This window comes from Ovis aries, chromosome 8 (assembly GCF_016772045.2).
Source record: "Ovis aries strain OAR_USU_Benz2616 breed Rambouillet chromosome 8, ARS-UI_Ramb_v3.0, whole genome shotgun sequence".
NCBI classification, from domain to species: domain Eukaryota; kingdom Metazoa; phylum Chordata; class Mammalia; order Artiodactyla; family Bovidae; genus Ovis; species Ovis aries.
The window spans coordinates 57968618-57993181 of NC_056061.1; the positions used below are offsets into that span (position 1 = coordinate 57968618).

Consider the following 24564-nt stretch of genomic DNA (forward strand, 5'->3'; position numbering starts at 1 on the left):
CTGCAGCACACCAGGCTTCCCTCTCCTTCACCATCTCCTGGAGCTTGCTCACACTTATGTCCATTGAGTCGGTGATGCTATCCAACCATCTCAGCCTCTGTCTTTCCCTTCGATTCTGCCTTCAATCTTTCCCAGCATCAGGGTCTTTTCTAATGGATCACCTCTACACATCAGGTCATAAAAGTATTGGAGCTTCAGCTTCAGCATCAGTCCTTCCAACAAATAATCAGGACTGATTTTCTTTAGGATTGACTGGTTGGATCTCCTTGCAGTCCAAGGGACTCTCAAGAGTCTTCTCCAGCACCACAGTTCAAAAGCATCAATTCTTCAGTGCTCAGCTTTCTTTATAGTCCAACTCTCACATCCATACATGACTACTGGAAAAACCATAGCTTTGACTAGATGGACCTTTGCTGGCAAAGTAATATCTCTGCTTTTTAATGCTGTCGTCTGTGGGGCTGCGCAGAGTTGAACACGACTGAAGCGACTTGGCAGCAGCAGCGGCAGCAGGTTGGTCATAGCTTTTCTTCCAAAGAGCAAGCATCTTTTTTTAATTTGATAGCTGCAGTCACCATCTGCAGTGATTTTGGAACTAAAAAAAGACTCAATGTTTCAATTGTTTACCCATCTATTTGCCATGAATTGATGGGAGTGGATGCCATGACCTTAGTTTTTTGAATGTTGAGATTTAAGCCAACTTTTTCATGCTCCTTTTTCACTTTCATCAAGAGGCCCTTTAGTTCTTCTTCGCTTTCTGCCATAAGGGTGGTGTCATCTGCATATCTGAGTATTGATATTTCTCCCATCAATCTTGATTCTAGCTTGTGCTTCATCTAGTCTGACATTTTGCATGATACTCTGCATATAAGTTAAATAAGCAGGGTGACAGTATACAGCCTTGACATACTCCTTTCCCAATTTGGAATCAGTCTGTTGTTCCTTGTCCAGTTCTAACGTTTGCTTCTTGACCTGCATACAGATTTCTCAGGATGCAGGTAAGGTGGTCTGGTATTCCCATTTCTTTAAGAATTTTCCAGTTTGTTGTGATCCACACAGTCAAGTCTTTGGCGTAGTCAAGAAAGCAGATGTAGGTTTCTTTCTGGAACTCTCTTGCTTTTTCTATGATCCAACAGATGTTGGCAATTGGATCTCTGATTCCTCTGCCTTTTCTAAATCGAGCTTGAACATCCGGAAGTTGGTGGTTCATGTACTGTTGAAGCCTGGCTTGGAGAATTTTGAGCATTACTTTGCTAGCATGTGAGGAAAGTGCAATTGTGTGGTAGTTTGAACATTCTTTGGCATTGCCTTTCTTTGGGATTGGAATGAAAACTGACCTTTTCCAGTCCTGTGGCCACTGCTGAGTTTTCCAAATTTTCTGGCATATTGAGTGCAGGACTTTCACAGCATCATCTTTCAGGATTTGAAAGAGCTCAAGTGGAATTCCATCACCTCCATTAGCTTTGTTATATATCACTTCCCAGATTTCATCATGTCCTTTGTAATGTTCTTCCTGCTCATCCCTACACACTCAACCCTCTTCCATCCCCAGGCAGCCACTGCTCAGCTTTACCTCACTCTATACTAATTTGCACTTCCTCAATCAGTTCAGTTGCTCAGTCATGTCTGACTCTTTGTCACCCCATAGACTGCAGCAAGCCAGGCCTCCCTGTCCAGCATCAACTTCTGGAGCTTGCTCAAACTCATGTCCAGCAAGTGGGATGTCCTAGAATTTTATGGAACGTACTTCCTAGCATTTTATATAAATGCACCCATACATTATATTATGTGCTCATTTTTGTTTGAATTATTTCACTCTGATGAATAATATAGAGAATAAGCCATGTCAAAACATGAATGAGCATTTGATTCTTTTTCTTTTTGATTGAGTAGTACTTCACTGTGTGAATTGACCACATTTGTTTCTTCTTTTTTAGTTGAGTTTGAATCATCCATTTTCAGGTGCAGGCCCTAGCTTAAGTGACCTGAACAAGGTCATACAGCCAGAGTCTTATGAATTCACAGAGTGGGGCCAACCACTCTCCAGAGGGTGTCTGGCTGCATCTGGTCCTGCTGGGACAGCCCTGTGGTCCACCTTCATCTGCCCCTCCTCTGGTCCTGCACAAGCTCTCTTTTCTAAGAATTGCTTCACTTCTGCTCCATTATATGTGACTTGCCCGCTTTTAATGACCCACAACCATCTATTTCTTCTCTATTTTATACTAATGCAAATATTATATATTATTTACATGATATAAGCATGTACTTTATTATATTAATTATAATTCAGTAGAATAAAAATTTGGTATAATACAATGATATATTGTATGGTATATAGAAATATATGCTATATGTATACAATTATGCATTATATATTTCTTCTTAGTTCCATATGAGTTTTAAAGAATTTTATAAGATTTCACTTAAAATTTTGACTTTAACTAGAGTTATGTTTCCAAAAATAAATTGTCTGATAACTTTGAAAGCACGACTCCATTGCCCTCTTGGACATAGTGTACTGATGAGGAGCTTGATCATAATATGATATTCACGTCTTTTTCATAAGCTGGTACCCTCTGGCTTCTCTTCCTAGGAACTTTTAAAAGTTTCTCTTTATATGTGTCTGTAGTTAGCATCTGCATTTGCATTATTTTTCCTCTTTGCACTTGGTAGAAACATGAAGTTTAGCTGAGAAGAAACTTTTTATAGCATTGTTTGTATTATTTTCTTGTCCTTATTCTTTAGTTGCTTTTTCTGGGATTAAGAATTTCTTTCAGGATCTATTAGAAAAAACATTTCTTTCACCTTTCTGGTAAACTTTATTGTGTATATCGTGAGTGTATTTCTCTACCCCGGTTTTTCCATTAGTTTGCTCCATCAGATTTTCCTCTTTCAGAAATACTTTTTGGGGCATCTCAATAGGATTTTAGGAGGAAATGAACTCTGTGATTAGTTAACAGGGCTTATCTTCAGATGTTATGTACCAATTCAAACATTCCCTTGTGAAAATGAAGTGCTTAAGTTTAGACCTGGCTAGCCTGGGCACAGGAAAGACAGGGATACTCTTTTTACATTTAGACTGTAGTTTCAAACTGGAGTTGTCCAAACTAAATTATTAACACACAGAGTGACTAGAAAGCTCTGGGGTGTGCCTGAGATCTAATGAGGGATGAGGAAGGAAGATTTGCAGAGGACACTGGGAGTCTCTGATTGGAGAAAATACAATGTTGTATCATTTGCCATTTCAAGTAAATTATTCCATAAGAGGTTAACATATATTCAGAAATATCTATTAAACAGAAATAAATTATGTAAAGAATCAAGTTCATAACAAACTCAGTTTTACACTGACTTGCAAAAATGCTTAAAACTTGCATATAATTAATACACTTAACTATGTGTTATCAAAACTGCAAGACATCTTTTCCAAAGAATATTTGATTTGGGGGGTTAGAATATGAAAATATCATTTGTGGAGGGGGGCAGTATTGAGTGCACTACAGAGGGGAATGTGAGGTCTTCTATCTGTGAGGATCTCACAGCAGCAGTATTCAGAGGGATTACACCCATTTCTCAGGTGGATGGAGAGACATTGCAATCTGCTTCCAGTGACAACATCCCGAGAAGAGAGCGATCTTTTCTCAACCAGCACTGACTTTTGCAGATGCTCACAATTGTGGGTGTGCCTAAATATCGTGGTGTTTTTAATGCTTTCCTGTAATGTAATTTGTCCATTACAAGCTGCTCATGGTGTATGTTCCCTTGTCTGTTTGTTGGTGCCCACTGAAGATATAAAAACGATTCTTGACTGGAGGAAAAAAGCCAAGTATTTGCTCTCACTGTGTGTACCCAGTTATATCTTCTTAGCTAAAATCCAGTAAAGTGGCCACAACAGGATTAAGAATTGGCAAAATGTTCAAGTCTAAGGATATAAAAAGCCTTTGGCCAAAAAAACATAATGGGTAGCTTAATGCGAGGAACTCTTTTGAAGAATAACTTTCTTAATAATCACTCTTGAAAATAATCTTCCAAGTTCACACCTTGCTCTACAGGGATTCCATCTAGGGATTCTCTTATAGATAGCTTTTATATATCAGGAAGGATTATGTGCTTTAGGCAGTAATGCAGATAAACCTGGTAGGAGATGATTGTTTCACTCTGTAATTACTTCCCATATCACTGCCTATTGCAAAGAGGAACTCTGGAGGTAAAAATATAGAAAAATATTTATGACTAAAAGAAAATCTTATCAAATTCAGGGAATAAAGCATTAGTTGAAATTACTCCCAATGTTATTGTTCAGTATAATTTTTGTGCTTTGTTATTAAACACATTTGTGATTTATGAAATAAGGAAAATTTAAAAAATAATTGTAATAATATCTGATAATTTCCTCAGATATCCTAGTGGATGTATGTTTTTCCCCTAGGTGTATTGAAAATCAGAATCCTATATTCTTTATGAAAATCAAGGACAGAATTCTTTGAATGTAAAGGACAGATCATGAGCAACTCATCTCCCACTGCAGCTGTGCAGCTCTGCTACGAGCACCTGAATGGATCCTGTGTGAAAACCCCCTACTCACCCGCATCCCGCGTGATTCTGTACATGGTGTATGGCTTTGCGGCTGTCCTGGCTGTGTTTGGAAACCTCCTGGTGATGACTGCCATCCTTCATTTCAAGCAGCTGCACTCACCAACCAATTTTCTCATCGCCTCTCTGGCCTGTGCAGACTTTCTGGTGGGAGTGACTGTGATGCCCTTCAGTATGGTCAGGTCTGTGGAGAGCTGCTGGTACTTTGGGCGAACTTTCTGCACTTTTCACACATGCTTTGACGCAGCATTCTGTTACTCTTCTCTCTTCCACCTGTCCTTCATCTCCATCGACAGGTACATTGCTGTTACTGACCCTCTGGTCTATCCCACCAAGTTCACGGTGTCTGTGTCGGGGATATGCATCAGCATCTCCTGGATCCTGCCCCTTACTTACAGTGGTGCCGTGTTCTACACGGGTGCCAATGAGAATGGGCTTGAGGAATTGTCTAGTGCCCTCAACTGTGTAGGAGGCTGTCAGATGGTTGTAAATCAAAACTGGGTATTGATAGATTTTCTGTCCTTCTTTATACCTACCCTTGTCATGATAATTCTCTACAGTAATATTTTCCTTGTGGCCAGACATCAGGCTAAAAAGATTGAAAATACTGGTAGCAAAACAGAGTCATCATCAGACAGTTACAAATCCAGAGTAGCCAAGAGAGAGAGGAAAGCGGCTAAAACCCTGGGTATCACGGTCATAGCATTCATGATTTCGTGGTTACCATACAGTATTGACTCATTAATTGATGCCTTTATGGGCTTCATAACTCCGGCCTATATTTATGAGATTTGCTGTTGGTGTGCTTATTACAACTCAGCCATGAACCCCTTAATCTATGCTTTATTTTACCCTTGGTTTAGGAAAGCCATCAAAGTCATTGTGAGTGGTCGGGTTTTCAAGAATAGTTCTGGGAGCATGAATTTGTCCTCTGAACAAATGTAAGCCATTGGGTTAAGGAGGTTGAAGATATCTTTACCTTTTCCAAATGAAATGAGTTTTAGAAAATCAAGTAAGATTTTTCATGAAAGAAAACAAAAGGCTTTTTCAATTTAACTGGAGAAGCCCTTGTACTTCAGTCTTGTTAGGATGTGCACTACTCTTTGCTTCTCCAAAAATATTTATTTGACTAATAAATGTTAACTCCCTTATTTGTTAACTACTGCAGAACTCACCGTAGCCTGCCCACTCTCTGCAGACAGTCCACTCCCCCGCCACACACCTTTTTATCCTATTAACCATTCCTTTTGTATCCTGTAAACATTTCAGTCGTCTCTGATTTCCTTTGTCTTTCTTTTACAAAGTGGTCTACTTATTTCCAACTCCTCAGAAATTTCTCTGTGATTAACTTTCTCAAGGTTGTTGCCTTTTTCCCCCCCTTTTCTGCTTAGCTCATATTCCCAGGAAACTTTTGGGTTTCAGTTAAATCTATTATGCTTAAGGTCTGCACTGGTGTCTGTCTGAGAAATTGTCTCCAGCATCTTCTGCATCCTGTCTCTGGCCTACAGTGATGCCAAATTGTACACAGATGCCCAAGATGATAGGATGGAGGGATAAGTAACTGCCCTCTGCTTGATAAGTGATTGTCAACTTGTTTAAATCAGTTCTGCATATTGGTAGGATTTCTATTGTTTTTCACACCTGGCTTTGTTAAGATTCTTCGGTACAGAAATACTATTCTTGTGATTGGAAAACAGATTAAAAAGATTAAAACATTTACTAGAAAGTAAAATTGTTACCAGAGAATTGCAAGAACAGAGTGGCTAAGGCACAGAGAAAAGCATCTAAAACCCTGGACATCACAGCTTAGTACTTTTGGTCTCATGATTTCTCAATGTAATCGATTCATTCATTGATTCTTTTTTGAGTTTTATAGCATTTAATACGCTTTTGAGATATTTTGCTCATTCAGTTACTATAACTGGCTCTAAATCCTTTGATTTATGCCTCATTTTCCTTTGGTTTAAAAGAGTAATAGGACTTATTAAACTGGAAATATTAAAGGACATTTCATCAATCGAAACTAAATTCTAAAACAAATTTCATAGTGATGATTTAAAAAATTTAACAGTGATCTAGTGATATATTGAAAATTTCTGAATAATTGTTATATGAAATATAGTGCTTGAAAATGATCCACTAAATTGGGGAGGAAAAACTGTACCTCAATTTCAGCAGCATCAGTTTTATACTGTTATTTTTTGAGAAGTGAACATCCTTTGAGCATTTGATAAAAACATATTACTTACTAGTGGCTGACAGAGTGGTCATAGTTTCTAGTTTCCTCACATCTTTACACTGTCCTGCTCTATCAGTTGTTATTTTTTTCTTTCAAGTCCCTGTTATTCTTTTACCTTTCCTACCACGCTTAACTTTTTCTTTTTTCATTTTCAAATGTTTCTTCCAAGTGCTCTGTGAATGTCTTTCTGTGAACTCAGTTTCAGTTCAGTTCAGTCGCTCAGTTGTGTCTGACTCTTTGCAACCCCAGGACTCAGTTTAGTTTGTTTTCATTTTTAGCGAATTGATTCTTGGGGTCCAGTCTTTCTGGAGCTCCTAAAGAGCTCTGAGCCATATCCATCAGCTATCACAGACCCAGGATGAGATTCATATTTTATATTTGAGGAGGTAGTTTGTAAAGGTAGGAACACCCGTGAGCAGTGTGTGTACTGCAATAGTAGTTTCTTTTATGTAACAATTTTCTCATTTCATGAAGTTTGTTGCTTTTACCTTCCAGCTCATGATAGAGGGCAATTGTCTTTTATTTTCCCCCCTATAAGTACTATTTGGAGTTTATAGTTATTCATGATAAAAATAACACTACTATTTATGTTATTGAAAAATGGATAATTTAGAAATGTTAATGTGGTATAAAACTTTTTGAAAAACTCTTAATGATCTTGCTTCATGTATTTTACAAAATCAAAACTGATTTATCTGAGATATTAAAAAACTAGAAGCAAACATAGTTTTTATAATTTATTGGTGGAATCATGACAGAATATAGATTCATGCACTAAACTTAAATTTTTCAACTTCAACGTGAAAGAAAGACACGTTAAAGAAAAATAAACAAACTTGGAAAAGCTATTGGCAGCAAACAGGATGAAGAATTAGTAGATTTAAAAATATAAAAAGAATTTACAAAACATTAAGATGGAGATGAATATCCCACTAAACATAAATATGAAATTTTACAGAGGTATGGTTAATAAATACATTAAAATGTCAAATGTATACATAATTTTAAAATTAATTAAAATCTTACAGTTTTGTGTCTCATATTTGACAACACTGGATCATTAATATCAGGTTAATCAGAGTATGAGACGTTGAGTACTCTGCTGAAAGTTGAGCACTTTCATAAACAACTAGGAAAAACATAATTTAGCATTTTCTTTTAGAGGGGAATTAAGATATTTATGCAAAACTTCAAATCACACATGTCACATGACTGTAGTTCTGTTTCTGGCAAACAAGCATATGAAGAGAGTCAGGCAAGGAAGGAAATGTGACAAGGACATTCATTGTATATCTCCCCATTGCTAATTACAATAAACTAGGATTCATATGGTGTAAATTAAATAAAGTATGCTCTATCTTTGAAATGAGATGTTATGAAACCATTAAAAAGCACAACTGACCATTAAAAATAGCAATTGACAAGGAAAGAACACCTCAATATACTTTTTTTGCTAAAATCAAAAGAAAACAAAAGCAAAAAATCTGACCTAAATTATAAAGCAATGTATAATAAGCCCCCATATTACACTTTTACAAAATATATCTTTGTGTATAATAGACAGTGTCTGTGTATGGGGGGATTTACTTTGTAATTTATCTTTAAAATGTTAATGCTTGTGATAAAATAAATATATTGAAATTGATGTTAACAATGCACATCTCTATTTTTCTCTAAGCATTGAAGTTAGTTTTATCTGTGTGCTTGCTTGTTTTATCTTGGTGGACTAACATTTGAGCATATATCTTTGGTATGCTGCTGCTGCTGTTAAGTCGCTTCAGTCGTGTCCGACTCTGTGCGACCCCATAGACGCCAGCCCACCAGGCTCTGCCGTCCCTGGGATTCTCCAGGCAGGAACACTGGAGTGGGTTGCCATTTCCTTCTCCAATGCATGAAAGTGAAAAGTGAAAGTGAAGTCACTGAGTCGTGTCCAACTCTCAGCGACCCCATGGACTGCAGCCCACCAGGCTCCTCCGTCCATGGAATTTTCCAGGCAAGAGTATTGGAGTGGGTGCCATTGCCTTCTCCGATCTTTGGTATATTTTTGTCTTATCTAATGAAACTAAATTGTAGGTACATTGGTATATTTTAGAAACTGCATCTTAAAGAGATTTAAGTATCTCAGGATTTATATCTTAATATTTTTAAAGTATTTTTAATGGTTTCTTTCAGTAGATCTTTAATGCTCCGACTCTTCTTCTCTATATTAATTATGTGCTGTACTCAAGAGCGATGGAAGCTACCAAGAGTTATGTTTCCATGTTCCACTTGTGCTTTATTTCTACTCTTTAGGTCTTTTTTTTTTTTTTTTTTTTACTTTATTTTACTTTACAATACTGTATTGGTTTTGCCATACATTGACATGAATCCACCACGGGTGTACATGCGTTCCCAATTTAGGTCATTTTTGAAAAGTGATAAACATGCACAGTAGATGTGTTAAGTAGATGCACGTGCTTTTGAGAGACGACATAACCTCCCAGCGTGGCTGGAAGGAGGCCTCAGGGAAGACGAAAATGCTGCCAAGTCAGCTCCTTAGAGGTAGGAAAACGCATTCTTCAATAGACAGACCTCAAAAAACACCCGCAGATACTGTGAGACTGAGCTTTCTGAACATGGATGCTACTCTGGGGATAAAGGAGCAGAATCCCTGTATTTATTGAGATTTTTTTCTTGTACCAGGTGCAGTGTGAGGCTCTAAGTAGATTTTTTTTTTTTTTGGAAGCTTTTACAAAAAGAAAATTTTATTTTTGTCTTGGAGGATATAAATTACCACATCACATTTAGAAAATAATTTGATAAGGAACATATCCACTCTTAGGCTCCTAATTACATTCAGAAGACTCTTACAGAAATAAAAGTAAAATTCATGTGTGTGTTAATTAAAGTACTACTGTAATTACAATAAAATAGGAAATGTAATGTAATGGAAAGATACATTTACAATATTATTGAACATTATGTAATCATTTAAAAAATTAAAAGAATGTGATAGATTCTTCATGGGAGAATACTGAGTTGAAAAAATTTGAAAATATTTTTGGGAAAATAAAACATTCAGATTAATATGACTGCTATGTTTTAACTTTGTCTATTTTAAGTATCGTGTATAGATGTGCATTTCATATTTATTTATTTATTTAAGAGTATTGCAGAAAAATATAAATCCTATCTAGCATCCCTGAGCAGGTGAAGCAAAGATTTTTATCTGTCACCAGGGGTATTTCATGTCCTCTTCCTTCCTAACCCTTCAACTCTGCAGAAATCCAAACAGCTTGGCAAAATGAGGGGGGTGGGGTCAGGTTGTGCGCAGGTCTCCTTGAGTTCATGCCACTCCCCGCACTGCGCCTGCGCTACAGCCGCTCTCAGCCTTGCGAATGCGTCCAGCTCCCATCTCGGAGCCTCAAAACACACTGCCCTCTCAGCCTGGGAAACCCTTGTCTGTTTTTACCTTAAATATCTCCTGGATCCTCTCGACCTATATTTAAAGTTACCTTCTTGGTAAAATTCCCTGTGAATACAATTCCCTTGCTTCATTGTGGTGACCTCCACTAAACTTTATCAGAGCCATCACCACATCGAGTTGTCATTACTTGTCCACATGTTAGCCTCTCACATATAGTTAAGAGAAGTAAAATAAAGTATAATGGATAAGCTCTAATTTATTCAAAAATCCTATAAGATGATAGGCAATCCACCAGGAGGAAAGAAAGATTTCAAGCAGACTGAAACACTCATAGCTTGCTGGTGAGAGCGTAAAATGGTCCAACTACCTTAGAAAATGTGTGCTTCCTTACAGAGTTAAACATACACTTCCCAATATGACAGTCCCAAGATGAACAGTCTAAATAATCAACTGGTATATGGATAAAATAACTGGAAGGCAATTGAATTCAGACAATGGAATTCCATTTAGCAATAACTTGGAATGAGCTGCAAATGTTCTCAGGCATGGGTGAAACTCGCAGACACTGAGCTGAGTAAAATAAGCCAGACAGAGAAGAATACAAACTGTGTGACCTTTTTGACACAAGATTTTTGGGCCTCAGAAATTAATCCCTAGCCATAGAAGGGTGATCAGTGGTTCCCCAGGATAGGAGAAGGGATATGTGGGGTGAGAAATACAGGGTGTTGCTTCCTTTCTTGGTTGTGAATACAAGAGTGGATACATTTATCATGTCATCAGTCTGTACATACTAAAAATGTAAACTTTTCAAATATATTTTATGCCTCAATATTAAAAAGCTGATTTTTCAACATAAGTAGAAGTCATTGAGTGCTTCCCAGGTGGCACAGTGGTAAAGAATCTGCCTGCCAATGCAGGATAGGCAAGAGAGATGGGTTTGATCCCTGGGTTGGGAAAATCCTCTGGAGTAGGAAATAGTAATCTGCTCCAGTATTATTGCCTGTAAAATTTCATGGACAGAGAAGCCTGGTAGACTGCAGTCCATGGGATTGCAAAGAGTTGAACATGACTGAGCAACTGAGCACACCGCATAGAAGTCATTCATCAGAAAACATTTTTTTGAAACACAAGCTGATCTATTCTAGAACATTAAGAGGAAATGGAAATTTGTCAATGGTAAAATATGGAGTATAATATAGGAATGCTCACATTCCAAGAGTTCTTTCAACAATTTATTTTTTAAAATATCTTCCATATAGTTCCCATTACAAGAAAAACATTAGCAGCAACAATATTTTATTTGTACTTGGACTTCCTTGGTTGTTTCTTGAGGCAAACATTTCTACTCCTCCTCTTTTCTAAATCTGAATTATTAAAGTTAAACCTGAAGCATTCAACTGTTTAATATATGATTCTTTTTTTTTTTCTTTAACACAAACTGATACTGGAAGAGAGAAAGGATTTATTTGGAAGAGTTCTAGTGACACTCAACACAGAAATAATAAATGATTCTAACAAGAATGAAAAGGCAGTAACTAATAACAATAAATAGTATGACTTTCAATTTCTGCTCAAAGGTTTCAAAGACTAGGCATTATTATATTTCATGCAAAGGTCAAATGACATCAGTAAATTATAGGACATAAACTTAGTTTAGCATAAACATAATTGTTATTTAATTCTTTCTTTCTAAACACCTTGCACTTGTGGGGATTCAATCTTAAGAGCTTTGGGGATTGAAATTATGAAACTATGTTCCTGAGGGGAGAGGGTGTTTGGGGCATTATCATTGCTCTGATAAATTAGGAAAATAATGCTAATAAAATGTGGCATTCGGACATGCATCATGTAATAGTTTCTCGAAGACAAACTCTCCTCTGAAGTGAAGAACAAGGTAATGCAGGAAGTTTTTTAAAAACTTAAATAGACAGCATTTTATGTAACAAAGAAAATTAACTGCTTATTCATTTAGAAGTGAATCATTTACAAGATGAGGATATGAATCACTTTCTAAACATGTAAGTAAATATTTGCACTCACAGGAAGCAAAGACAGAATGCGCTGGCAATCACTGACATTGTATTTATCTTTTCTTTAAGGACATTTTGAAAACTGGAATGACATCCTGGGCCACAGAGGGTGACAGATTTCCAGGTATCAAATCGGAGAATCATGAGCAGTGCGTCTCCTGCTGCAGCTGTGCAGCTCTGCTATGAGCACCTGAACAGATCCTGTGTGAAAACCCCCTACTCACCAGCTCCCCGCCTCATCCTGTACACAGTGTTCATCTTTGGAGCTGTGCTGACTGTATTTGGAAATCTCCTGGTGATGATTTCCATTCTCCACTTCAAGCAGCTGCATTCTCCTACCAACTTCCTGATTGCTTCTCTGGCCTGTGCTGACTTCTTGGTGGGAGTGACTGTGATGCCCTTCAGCACAGTGAGGTCCGTGGAGAGCTGCTGGTACTTTGGGGAGCGTTACTGTCAACTCCACTCTTGTTTTGAAGGCTCATTCTGTTACGCTTCCATCTACCACTTGTGCTTTATCTCTCTGGACAGGTACATTGCCGTCACTGACCCCCTGGTCTATCCAACCAGGTTCACTGTGTCTGTTTCTGGTATGTGTATTGCCACCTCTTGGCTCTTTTCTATTATTTTTTCTTTTTCCCTTCTTGGCACAGGAGCGAATGCAGCTGGACTGGAGGATCTAGTAAGTGCTCTCACCTGTGTGGGAGGCTGTCAAATCGCAGTGAATCAGAGTTGGGTATTGGTGAATTTTCTATTATTTTTCATCCCCACCCTTGTGATGATAGTTCTGTACTCCAAGATCTTCCTCATTGCTAAACAGCAGGCTAGAAAAATTGAGAATTTGAGCAATAAGACTGGGCAATGCTCAGAGAGCTTCCAAGACAGAGTGGCCAGGAGGGAGAGAAAGGCAGCAAGAACCCTGGGCGTCGCAGTGCTGGCGTTTCTCATCTCCTGGCTGCCTTACTTCCTGGATTCCATAATTGATGCCTTCCTAGGTTTCATCACTCCCACATATATTTATGAAATACTGGTTTGGATTGCTTATTATAACTCAGCTATGAACCCCTTGATTTATGCGTTCTTTTATCCTTGGTTTCGAAAAGCCATCAAACTCATTATCACTGGCAAAGTCTTGAGAGAGAATTCCTCAACAGTAAATTTATATTCTGGGTAAGTCCACATTTTAGATGGAGGAATTGAATATAGATTTACAGTGAACACAGCATTGGGTAGAAAACTTCATCATATACATGCAAAAACTTGTAAAGTAAAAGAATAAATTATGCTTCCAATATGACCTGAAGACTTAAATTCAGTTTCATCATTCTTTGGTCAATATAACGTAAAAACCTGGTTGTTATGGAAACAACATGACCTTGGAGCCAGAAACATGGCATTTTACCATTGATCTTGGGCTACTACTTGTCTCTGAACTTCGCTGTACAATCTCTAGTTATTAAACCCCTCCTTGCAGCATTCTTGAGAAAATGTAAGAGAATATATGGGGAAGGATGTAGTATAATTTTATTCAAAATCTTCTTTTATCATTTTATAATAGTTTAATCCCTGGTAATATTTTCTATTACAAAGTAAATGCATCTGTGGAATACTTAGAGAGGTCCCGGTTGAAGGAGAGCAAAGTAGTAAGTCTGCACTGTCAGGTGGTCAGATTTATGAGTTCAGAAATATGGTCTCAGTGTCAGGTAAAATCAATCCTGAAATAGATTCATTGACTGATATATATATATATGTATATGAGAAAGGCATGGCAATCCACTCCAGTATTCTTGCCTGGAGAATTCCATGGACAGAGAAGCCTGATGGGCTACAATCTGTGGGGTCGCAAAGAGTCAGACATAACTGAGTGACTAACACGCAGACATATATCAGTTGAATTATGTACTATGGGAAAGATAATTGATGTCATAAATAACATTCATTTGTTGAGTGGGCTTCTTCCTGGTGATCCTCTGCTCATAAAATTTCACTTGAGTTTAGAAATTTTACTAGTCAACATATGTTTAGACCATGCATGTGTTTTTAAGATTGTCACTCATATTGTACTTTATCTGAAATTAACTTACAATTTTGTTCACTTTTTCATTGTTCCAGAAATTATGTATAAGGGTTTTCATTGATACACAAGAAAGCCCCAATTAAAAATGTATTAAAAAAATAGAACACTGAAGTGAAGGGGGCATAAAAGTATGACAGACAGAGGCTGATAAATACATTTTATATGACTCATAAATTTTCACATTAGATAAAAGCCAGCCAGCTTTTCAGAAATGAAGCCCTGTTTTTGGTACAAAGATTGGAGGATGCTATACGTCTGGGTTTTTAAAAATAAATTAAAAATTTTTTTACATAAATTGTTTGATTCTATTTTAACTTTCCCTTGTGGTTCAGCAGTAAAAGATCTGCTTGCCAGTGCAGGTGACGTGGGTTCGATCCCTGGGTTGGGAAGTTACCCTGAAGAAGGAAATGGCAACCCACTCCAATAGTCTTGCCTGGGAAATCCTATGGACAGAGGAGCCTGGTGAGTTACAGTCCAATGGAGTTAAAAAAAAAGAGTCAGATTTGATTTAGCAACTAAAACGACAACAAAACATTTTAACTTTTGTTGTAATCAGACATCAAGATTTAAAAATTAGAGCATCATGTCTCCTGAGCAGGAGTGAATTCACATCAATATATTCTGATTTTTTTCTACTTTCTTGCTTGATAGAAATTAGTCATATACTAGCACATCATTTCTGACTATTATTAGATGTATGCTTTAAATCAATAAACCTTTCCTGAGATAGTGAATTATTTCTTATTACCTTATACTATACTTGATTGAAGTTCTCTCATCTTCATTTGGTTATTAAAGATGATTTAAAGGTACTTTTACCTGCTTAGTATTTAGTTTACTCACAGTTCTTCAGTTCTGACACTGAAAATCATCAGTTTATTTTGATTTAGTGCTTTCAATATAGTAACTTTCTTTAATCCTTAATCCTATGCCACAAGCCATAGGGAGTCATACTTCTTCATTTTAAAAATGAAAAAGCTAAAATCAAAGTGTTTAAAAGTCTGTTGAATACCATAAAGCTTCTGGATTCAAATAAGCAGTTCTAACATCTAGTTTAATACATTTACACTTGTTTTTCCTTTTTCAGTAACCTTTTACACATGCTAGACAAATCTTTCAATTTTACCACTTTGTTTCCTAGAACTACATATTATTCTATTTTTAAAAATATTTCTGAACTTTCTTTATAAAAGAATACACTCTAGGCCTCATTTCTCTCTTCTGTGAATTACTCTATTCATGTGGGACTTGTCCACTCGCCTTTGCTTCAGTGAACACTTCTTGAGTGCTTCTGGTATGCAAACCTAAGAATGCTTTGTTATAGACTACTCATTCTTTGCTTGGGACCATCTTACCTGCCCTATTCAGTCTTTACAACAACACTATGTGAGAGGAAATATTAACCTTATATTAAATTACTATTACTTCTAGATCACAAATGAGGGACCTGAAGCAAAGAGAGATGAGTCTTATGCCCAAGGTGGCATATTTGTTAAACAATAGGGTCAGTGTTCATGTCCAGGGAGTCAGAAAGTGAAGTAAGTAGTAACTCTTCCTCCCCTGATGTCGCCCAGCCACTGAAATCAAATTATTAAAAGCAAGAAATGGAATATTTTCGGCCATCTATCAGTTAACAGAGGAGGTTAGGATCATCAGCAATTGCAGCCACCACGGAGAGCGAACTGGTAACCTTGAGGGAACTCAAGAAGGAAAGAATACCTGCCATCCACAGCCACATAAATTTCTCATATATCATAGTGCTTATAGTACTGCAGACTCTATACACGTTTATTTTGTGGTTCTTGGGGTCATCCCTTGGACAGAACATCCCTCTCTGTCAGATTTTGGTAGGTGAATTCAGGGCCAGAAAAATTCCCGGGCCAAGAATATCACGTTAGCCAGATTTTCTTGACCATCCAATCATTGGCCCTCTGCAACAAATGTACAAGACACAAAACTGAAGGTAACTTTGAGATGATCAATTCTGAACCATTACCTTTTACTTTTTAACAGAGAAACTCAGATTTTAATATTTTCATAATATGCATATGCATAGTAGACATAAACTACACATACAAATTATATACAATTTGATGAGTTTTGACATTTGTAGACACCTGCAAATTCATCACCAAAATCAAGACTAAACTTATTTTTTACTCCAAAAGTTTCTTCATGTCTTTAGTAATGTCCTTCTTGTTTATCCCTACAAACTTAGCCCCTTTCTGTCCCCAGGTAGCCACCGATGAACTTCATGTTACTCTACACTAGTTTGTACTTTCTAGCATTTTATATAAATGCAAGCATACATTGTATACACTTATTTTTGTCTGAATCATTTCACTGTGCTTAGTGATTTGGAGAATAAGCCATGTCAAAGGATGAGTCAGTATCTGATTCCTTTTTCTTTGTGACTTTGTGACTGACCGAGTAGTGTTGCACTGTGTGGGTTGGCCACAATTTGTTTATTCTTCTTATTTATTGATTGAATTTGGGTTTGAACCATCCTTTTTAAAATGCAGGCTGAAGTTTAAGTGACCTGAACAAGGCCGGATACCTAGAGTCTCATGAATTCACAGAGTGGGGCTCGCCACCACCCAGGGAATGTCAGGCTGGATTGGGTCCTGCTGGAACAGCCCAGTGGTCCACTTTCATCTACTCCTTCCTTAGGTCTTGGCACAACCTCCTCTTGCTAAGAATTGCTCCACCTCTGCTCGCTTATTTGTGGCTTGCCTGCTTCTAATGATCCATGACCATCTATTTGTAGCTCTGTTTTATACTTATGCAAATTACATATTTGAATTATACAAGCATATAGTACATTAATTATAATTCAGCTTAATAAAATATTTGTTATAATATATTGATATATTGTATAATACATAGAAATGCCTACTATAAATACAGCTAACTAGAATGAATGTTCTTAATTTCAAACTAGCTTTAAAGAACTTTATAGGATTTCAATCATTATTTTAATTTTAACTAGAATGATGGTTTCAAAAATAAATTCTCTGATAACTTAAAAAACATGACTCCACTGCCATCTTGGACCTTTGTTTTAATGAGGAAAGTCTCACACTATCAGTCACTGGGGAGACAGTTTATTGAATGGATTTTTATTGTGTACTGATGAGGATTTTGACCCCAGTATGATATTCACATCGTTTTCATAAACCTGTTCCCTCTGGTCTCTGTTCCCAGGAACTTTTGAGAATTTCTCTTTCGACTTGTCCATATTTAGTGCCTGTGTTTATTCTGTTTTCCTTCTTTAAACTTGATAGGCACTTGCATTTCAAGTTTAGACCCATTAGCTCAGAATAAAATGTCTCAAGCATTGTTTTATGATTTTCTTGTCCTCATTCATTTAAAAAAAATTGTGTTTATTTGGCTGCATGCAGTCTTAGCTGAGGCAGGCAGGATCTTTGTTCCATCATGTGGGATCTTTTATTGCAATGCATAGAATCCAGAGCACACAGGGTCAGTAGTTAGGGTGTGCTGGCTTAATTGCTGTGCAGCACGTGGGATCTTAGTTTCCTGACCAGGGATCAGATTCATGTCCCCTACATTGCAACGTGGATTCTTAACCACGGGATCACCTGGAAAGTTCCCTTGCCCTCATTTTTTATTTACTTTTTCTGGGATTAAGAATCTCTGCCATGCTTTATTAGAAAGAACATTTTTTTTTTTCATCTTAATGGTAAACTTTTATTGTGTATAGTGTGGATTGTATTTTCTCTACCCTGCTCTTTCCATTAGTTTGCTCCAATGAATTTTTATCTTTCAGAAATATTTCAGGGACATTTCAATGGAATTTTAGGAGGAAGTAAACACTGTGATCAGTTAATAGGGCTTATCTTCAGAGGGCATGTGCCAATTCAGCCAGTCCATTGCGAAAACGATGAAATGTTTAAGTTCAGACCTGGCTAGCTTGGGCACAGGGAAGACAGGGATATTCCATGATATTTAGGTTGTGTTTCAACCTGGAGTCATCTAAACTGAGTTATTATCACACACAATGACTAGACAGCTCTGAGATTTAATGCGAGCTGAGGAAGGAAGATATGTAGAGGACGTTGGGAGTCTGTGGTTGGAGAAAATACAATGACATATCATTTTCCATGTCACTCAATTTATTCCATAAGAGGTTAACATATATTTCTGAGAAATATCCATTAAACACAAATAGATTATGTAAAGAATCAAGTTCATAATGATTCATAAAGAATCAAGTATGATTCAGTTTCACACTCACTTGTAAAAATGCTTTAAATATTATTATTACATATAATTAATGTGCGTGTACTTATTATGTGTTATCAGTGCCAATTGCTGTTGATTCATAGTTCAATACTTCTACCCTACTTTGTGTTTGGTTACATCTAGCCTCTAATCCAAAGAGACAAGAGTACAAAGCATTTCACTCTCACCCCTCCCATTAACAAGCTTCTGAGTTTGTGTGCTGGAAAAATCACAACTTTAATGCACCTTTCTCTTGTTTTGTTTTAATGAGGAAAGTCTCACACTATCACTCATTGGGGAGAGAGTTTATTGAATGGATTTTTATTTTAAGAATGCCTAAGAGTTTCAAAATCTGCAAATAGGGACTGGAAACTTTCGATAATGCAAGATAACCAAAATTTGCCTCCAAATTCTGTCCTTGGTATTAGAAGGATAGAATGAGAAATATGATTATTGCCTCTGAGAAATACGATTATTGTCTAACCTTATCTTTATTTGAGGCAGATCACTTTCTCAAGATGTATGAGCATAAAAGGAAGAGTCAGATACTGCAAGAATTTTGGAGGGTTTAGGAAGAGCCTCCAATTTTTACCTCATCTCAGCACAAGGCTGCTGCTGCTGCTGCTAAGTCGCTTCAGTCATGTCCAACGCTGTGAGACCCCATAGATGGCAGCCCATCAGGCTCCCCCATCCCTGGGATTCTTCAGGCAAGAACACTGGAGTGGGTTGCCATTTCCTTCTCCAATGCATGAAAGTGAAAAGTGAAAGTGAAGTCGCTCAGTCATGTCCGACCCTCAGCGACCCCATGGACTGCAGCCTTCCAGGCTCCTCCGTCCATGGGATTTTCCAGGCAAGAGTACTGGAGTGGGGTGCCATTGCCTTCTCCGCAGCACAAGGCTAGGTGTCCTTAATTGGCCAAACATGAGAGCAGCAAATAACCTAGGTTCCTCTAATAAGTTTTGAAGGTAGCAAAAGAGAAAACGTAAAAAAAATGCAAGGAGACTCTTTTCTTTTCACAGCAGACATTAGATATTGCTTTTTCTATGAGGTTGATTTCTTGGACATATACGTCTATTGGAAGAAATTTTACTATTTTAAATATTTGGAATTGATCAGAGGATGCCCTGGTCTATTTTAAGGCTCTAAAAGGCTTACCTGCTAGAATACCACCTTTGTTATTGAGAAAACTAATGGTTCCTGGAAACTTGGGTTTCAGAAACAATAAAATTGGTGAAAAAAATCCAAGGAAACCTCAAATGCTTGCCAAATAATAACTTTGCCAGCTAAGGACTTCACAAACAGCAGCAGCAGCTGCAGGGACAATTTTATGTTTTGGCAAAATTTCATTAAAGAGAAGTATGTTTTTTTGCTCAGTCATGAATGACTCTTTTTGACTCCATAGACTATAACGTACTAGGTTACTCTGTCCATGGGATTCTCCAGGCAAGAATACTGGAGTGGGTTGCCATTTTCTTCTCCAGGGGATCTTCCCGACCCAGAGATCAAACCTGGGTCTCCTGCATTGTAGGTGAATTCTTTACCATGCTTTGATATTAATACTATAGGAAACACATCGTTTATCTCTTTGCTTTTGTTTTTCTCCTCTCCTCTGATCGATGAGGAGTTGGCCGTTAATCAGCACTGATTCCCAGACTGGCTTTTCAATATAACTGAATTAAGATTAAAAGACAACATTGAAATGAATAAATACTGAGAAATAACTTCACAAACATGTTTTCTTCTATGTAGGTTCTCTGCACCATTTAGGAACCTGGTTGTCACCTGAGGACTTTGCTTTCCAGTAGCAGAGCAAAGAGGGGGCATCCTCGATGTTCCTCGTGGTGGCAGAGCATTCACACTCCATCTTCCCTCAAACCCTCAAGGTCATCAGATTGTACCAGTCTTGCCTCTCTCCAATACTGTCAACTGGCACAGGGTCCTTCTTCCTTCTTGCATCTTAATGTTAATACCCAGCTCTCTGTCATTCTCTCCAGAACTACTCTCAATATATATAGATCTTAAACACTTAAAGTATGAACATGTGCTAGTTAAGTACTATATCATGTGCTTTAGAAACAGTAACCCCAATAGTTGTCATAATAACCTTCTGTTGAAGGGAATATTATTATCCCCATTTCACAGCTGAAAAACTGAGTCCTCGGTCAGTTACAAAGTTGGGGAGAGCCTGGATTCAACCCTAGGCAACTGGGTCCAGAGTCCATGCCTTCTTAAAAGCATAATTTTATGTATTTATTTTAGGCTCTGTTGGGTCTTCACGGCTATGTGGGCTTTTCTCTACCTGTAGCAAGTGGGGGCTACTCTCTTGCGGTTCAAGGGCTTCTCATTGCGGTGTCTTCTGCTGTTAAGGAACATGGGCTTTAGACTCAGGAGCTTCAGTAGTTGCATCACAGGAGCTCAGCAGGTGTAGTTCCCATGATCTAGGGTACAGGCTCAATAGTTGCAGCACACGGGCTCACTGGCTCCTAGGTTTGTGGGATCTTCCTAGATCAGGGATCAAAACTGCGTCCCCTGCCCTGGCAGGCAAATTCCTCACACTGACCAATCACTGGAAGACCCCAGAGTCCATGCTCTTGACCAAGTGCTCATCTGCCTCTAACAGTTTCTAGATATTCTCTTCTTCTAGGATATCACCTCCAATTTGCCTCTGTCCTTACTTAGGACTTGTCATTTACCAGCTACAATCTTTTATCTAAAACTCCCAGGACTTCTAGTTATCAAATTTTTTTTCTGTTTCATTTAAAAGGCACATCCATTAAATGTGGAATTCCATTCCATTGGAATAAACCAATGAAGTGTGTGAAGCATTTGTCATCAACACATTATTATTTCTGTACCAATAATCAGATATTCAACACAATATCTGCATGAATATTCAGATAGACTGATTAAAAAATAAACATTAGAAATAGCCTTATGTCAGTGTTTGTCACCAAATTAATTAGACATAAACTTACAATGTTATCGATTTTAGAGTTTTAGAATGTGGGCTTGTACTAAAACCTGAAATCCCTCCAGTTTAGGTATATCATCACCAACACCAGCCTTTCAGGCTCACTTGCTCTAGAATGCCAAATGCAAGTCACCTTTCAGCTCTTGCTTGCTGGAATTCATTGCTATTCTCCTCACCCATCTTAAATGTCAGCACTATCATTCTACTTAGTCCTTAGAAGTGAAGTTGTAAATTGGAAGTAAAGATCCCACACTTGTTTTATTATTTTTGTTAATGCTTATTATATTTCTAACTCTTATATGCTATACTAACCTGTACTATTCTATGTTATTGGTAACATAACATAGTAATTCAGTTTAAGCATAAGTTAAATACTTTCCTACCTTACCTCTAGTCACACAACTCTTTATGGTGGATATTTTTACTCCCAAGTCAGAGCTGAGCAATCTGATGCCAGGAGAGTTCAGGTAAGTGTTCCAAGATCGCATACCCAGGCATTTTCTGATTCAAAGCCCTCTACAATCATTCCCTAGGGACACTGTCTTCCTAGCTTAGATGGTTTCCCCATATAGCTTATACCAAACACATGCATTGTAGCTCTTACTTTTTAGAAATGACAAAAAGAATAGAAATCAAACACAATGAGAGAAGAATTACAGAAGTTTTCAAATAATAATGCAATTGATAATAAAGCTCTCCACAGTATAAGGAGCTGTACTCACTGGTCTCATTTCAAACAGTTGTCCACTCTAAGTTGCTCCTCACCTCTCAGGCCTTGACTGACATTGTTGGAGGTGGTTCTGACATTCAGCATAGTGAGGAGAATGAAACAAGCATGGGGTTTGGACTGAACCTGAATTCCTCTTTCCTCTCTGTCAGTGAAATTAACTTGTCTAGTTTCAAAATAGGCTGGATATTGAAGTTGGCGAGAATGTGCTTCCACGGGGGAGGCTGCACATGGGAAATTTCTGTACCTTCCGCACAATTTTGTTTTGAACCTTAAACTGAAGTGAAAGGGAAATTTGCTCAGTTGTGTCAGACTCCTCGCATCCCCACAGACTGTAGCCCGCCAGGCTCCTCTGTCCCTGGAATTCTCCAAGCTAGAATACTGGCGTGAGTAGCCGTTCCATTCTCCAGGGGATCTTCCCAACCCAGGGATCAAACCCAGGTCTCCTGCATTGAAGGCAGATTCTTTACCATCTGAGCCACCAGGGAAACCCCAAGAATACTGGAGTAAGCCTATCGTTTCTCCAAGAGGTCTTCGTGATCCAGGGAAAGAATCATGGTCTCCTGCATTGCAGGCAGGTTCTTTACCAGCTGAGCTACCAGGGAAGCCCCATGTGTTGAACCTAGAACTCCTCTAAAATGTACTTTATTTTTTAAATGAGTTAAACTATACCTACAATATAAGGTTGACAGCTGCTAAATGGATGACGATAGAAGCTCACATTATTTACAATTTTCTTTCAAAGCTCTGAAATCTGGTTTTTTGAACAAATGTGTTGATTTTCATTCCTTGATTTTTTGCTGAAATTCCTTTTTCACTGAGCATTCTACCACTGAAATGGAAAGTACCCAGGAGAGTGTTTTCTTTTCTAGGAATGCTGTAACAAATGACCGCAACCTTGCTGGCTTTATTCTCTCACAGAAATGTATTCTCTCATAGTCCTGTAGACCAGAGGCCTGAAATAAAACCCTCTGATTTTAGAGGTCTTGACAGCAGGGCCATGCTCCCCTCCCGTGGCTCTGGGCAGAGTCACTCTCTGTCTCTTCCACCTTCTGATGACTCCAAGCACTCTTTTGCTTGTAGCAGCATCATTCCAATCTCTGGCTCCATCTCCACAAGGCCATCTTCTCTCTTCTCTTTCTCAACTTTTGTCTAAGGACACTGCTCTTGGATTTAGTGCCCATCCATGTAGTACAGGATGATCTCATCTTATTAAACCCATGAAAGCATCTTTTCCAAAGAAGATCTGGCTCTGAGGGTTAGAATGTGGGCATATTCTTTGTGGGGGTGGGGTACAGCATTGAGCCCACTACAGATGGGAATGTGAAGTCTTCTGTCTGTGAGAATCTCACAGCAGCAGTATTCAGAGGATTTACACCCATTTCTCATGTGGGTGGAGAGACACTGCAATCTCCTCCCAGTGACAACATCCTGAGAAGAGAATGATCTTTTCTCTACCAGCACTGATACTTGTAGAAGTTCAGAAAGAAGGGTGTGTCTAAATACAATGGCATTTTTAATGCTTTGCTGTAATGTAATTCATCCTTCTCAAGTTGCTCCCAATGTGTGTTTCATTTTCTGTTTGTTGGTATCCAGTTCAGATGCAAAAATGATTCTTATCTGGAGAAAAAAAAGCCAAAGATTGATTCTCACTGCTTGTAACCTGTCATATCTTTGTAACAAAAGTCCAGTAATGTGGCCACAGCAGGACTGTGAATAGAGAAAAAGCTCAAGTCTAAGAAGAAAACAGTCTTTGACCAGATAAACATAATGATAATCTAACTTAATGTGAAGACTGTTTTGTAGAATAACTCTCTTAATAATCACTCTTGAAAATAACCTTCCAAGTTCACACCTTGCACTACAGGGATTCCATCAAGGGATTTTTAATGTATTAATACTAATCCTCAGAACTTGTGGATGTTGGCTTTTGCAGTTGCCTCCACTTGACTTTACTTCATCACTTATTTGCTGTTGCAAAGAGATAGCTTAATCTCTGAAGTGAACTGGACAAGGCCCTTATGTGGCTAAGTGGACTTTGTAGATGTGATTAAGGATTTTGAGATGGCAAGATTATTTTTGACTATCCAGGTGAGCTCAATGTAATCACAAGGGTCATTAAAAATGAAAAAGGGACATGAGGGGAGAGTCAGAGTCAAAGATTTGAAGATGCTATCCTGTTTGGTGGAGAAGGCAATGGCAACCCACTCCAGTACTCTTGCCTGGAAAATCCCATGGACGGAGGAGCCTGGTAGGTTGCAGTCCATGGGGTCGCGAAGAGTCAG

At 38.0% G+C, this 24564-nt stretch overlaps 2 protein-coding genes across 2 annotated transcripts; both read left to right on the forward strand.

Annotated features, from left to right (window-relative positions):
* Positions 1 to 4494: 4494 nt before the first annotated feature.
* Positions 4495 to 5535, forward strand: LOC101102492 (trace amine-associated receptor 6). The gene has a single exon (XM_004011329.5). It carries the CDS (start codon positions 4501 to 4503, stop codon positions 5533 to 5535), a length of 1035 nt encoding a protein of 344 aa, XP_004011378.3. The 5' UTR covers positions 4495 to 4500.
* A 3741-nt stretch (positions 5536 to 9276) lies between these two features.
* On the forward strand, positions 9277 to 13585 carry LOC101118705 (trace amine-associated receptor 7a-like). The gene is made up of 2 exons (XM_004011512.5): positions 9277 to 9370; positions 12382 to 13585. Exons 1-2 carry the CDS (start codon positions 9277 to 9279, stop codon positions 13434 to 13436), a joined length of 1149 nt encoding a protein of 382 aa, XP_004011561.3. The 3' UTR covers positions 13437 to 13585.
* Positions 13586 to 24564: the final 10979 nt, after the last annotated feature.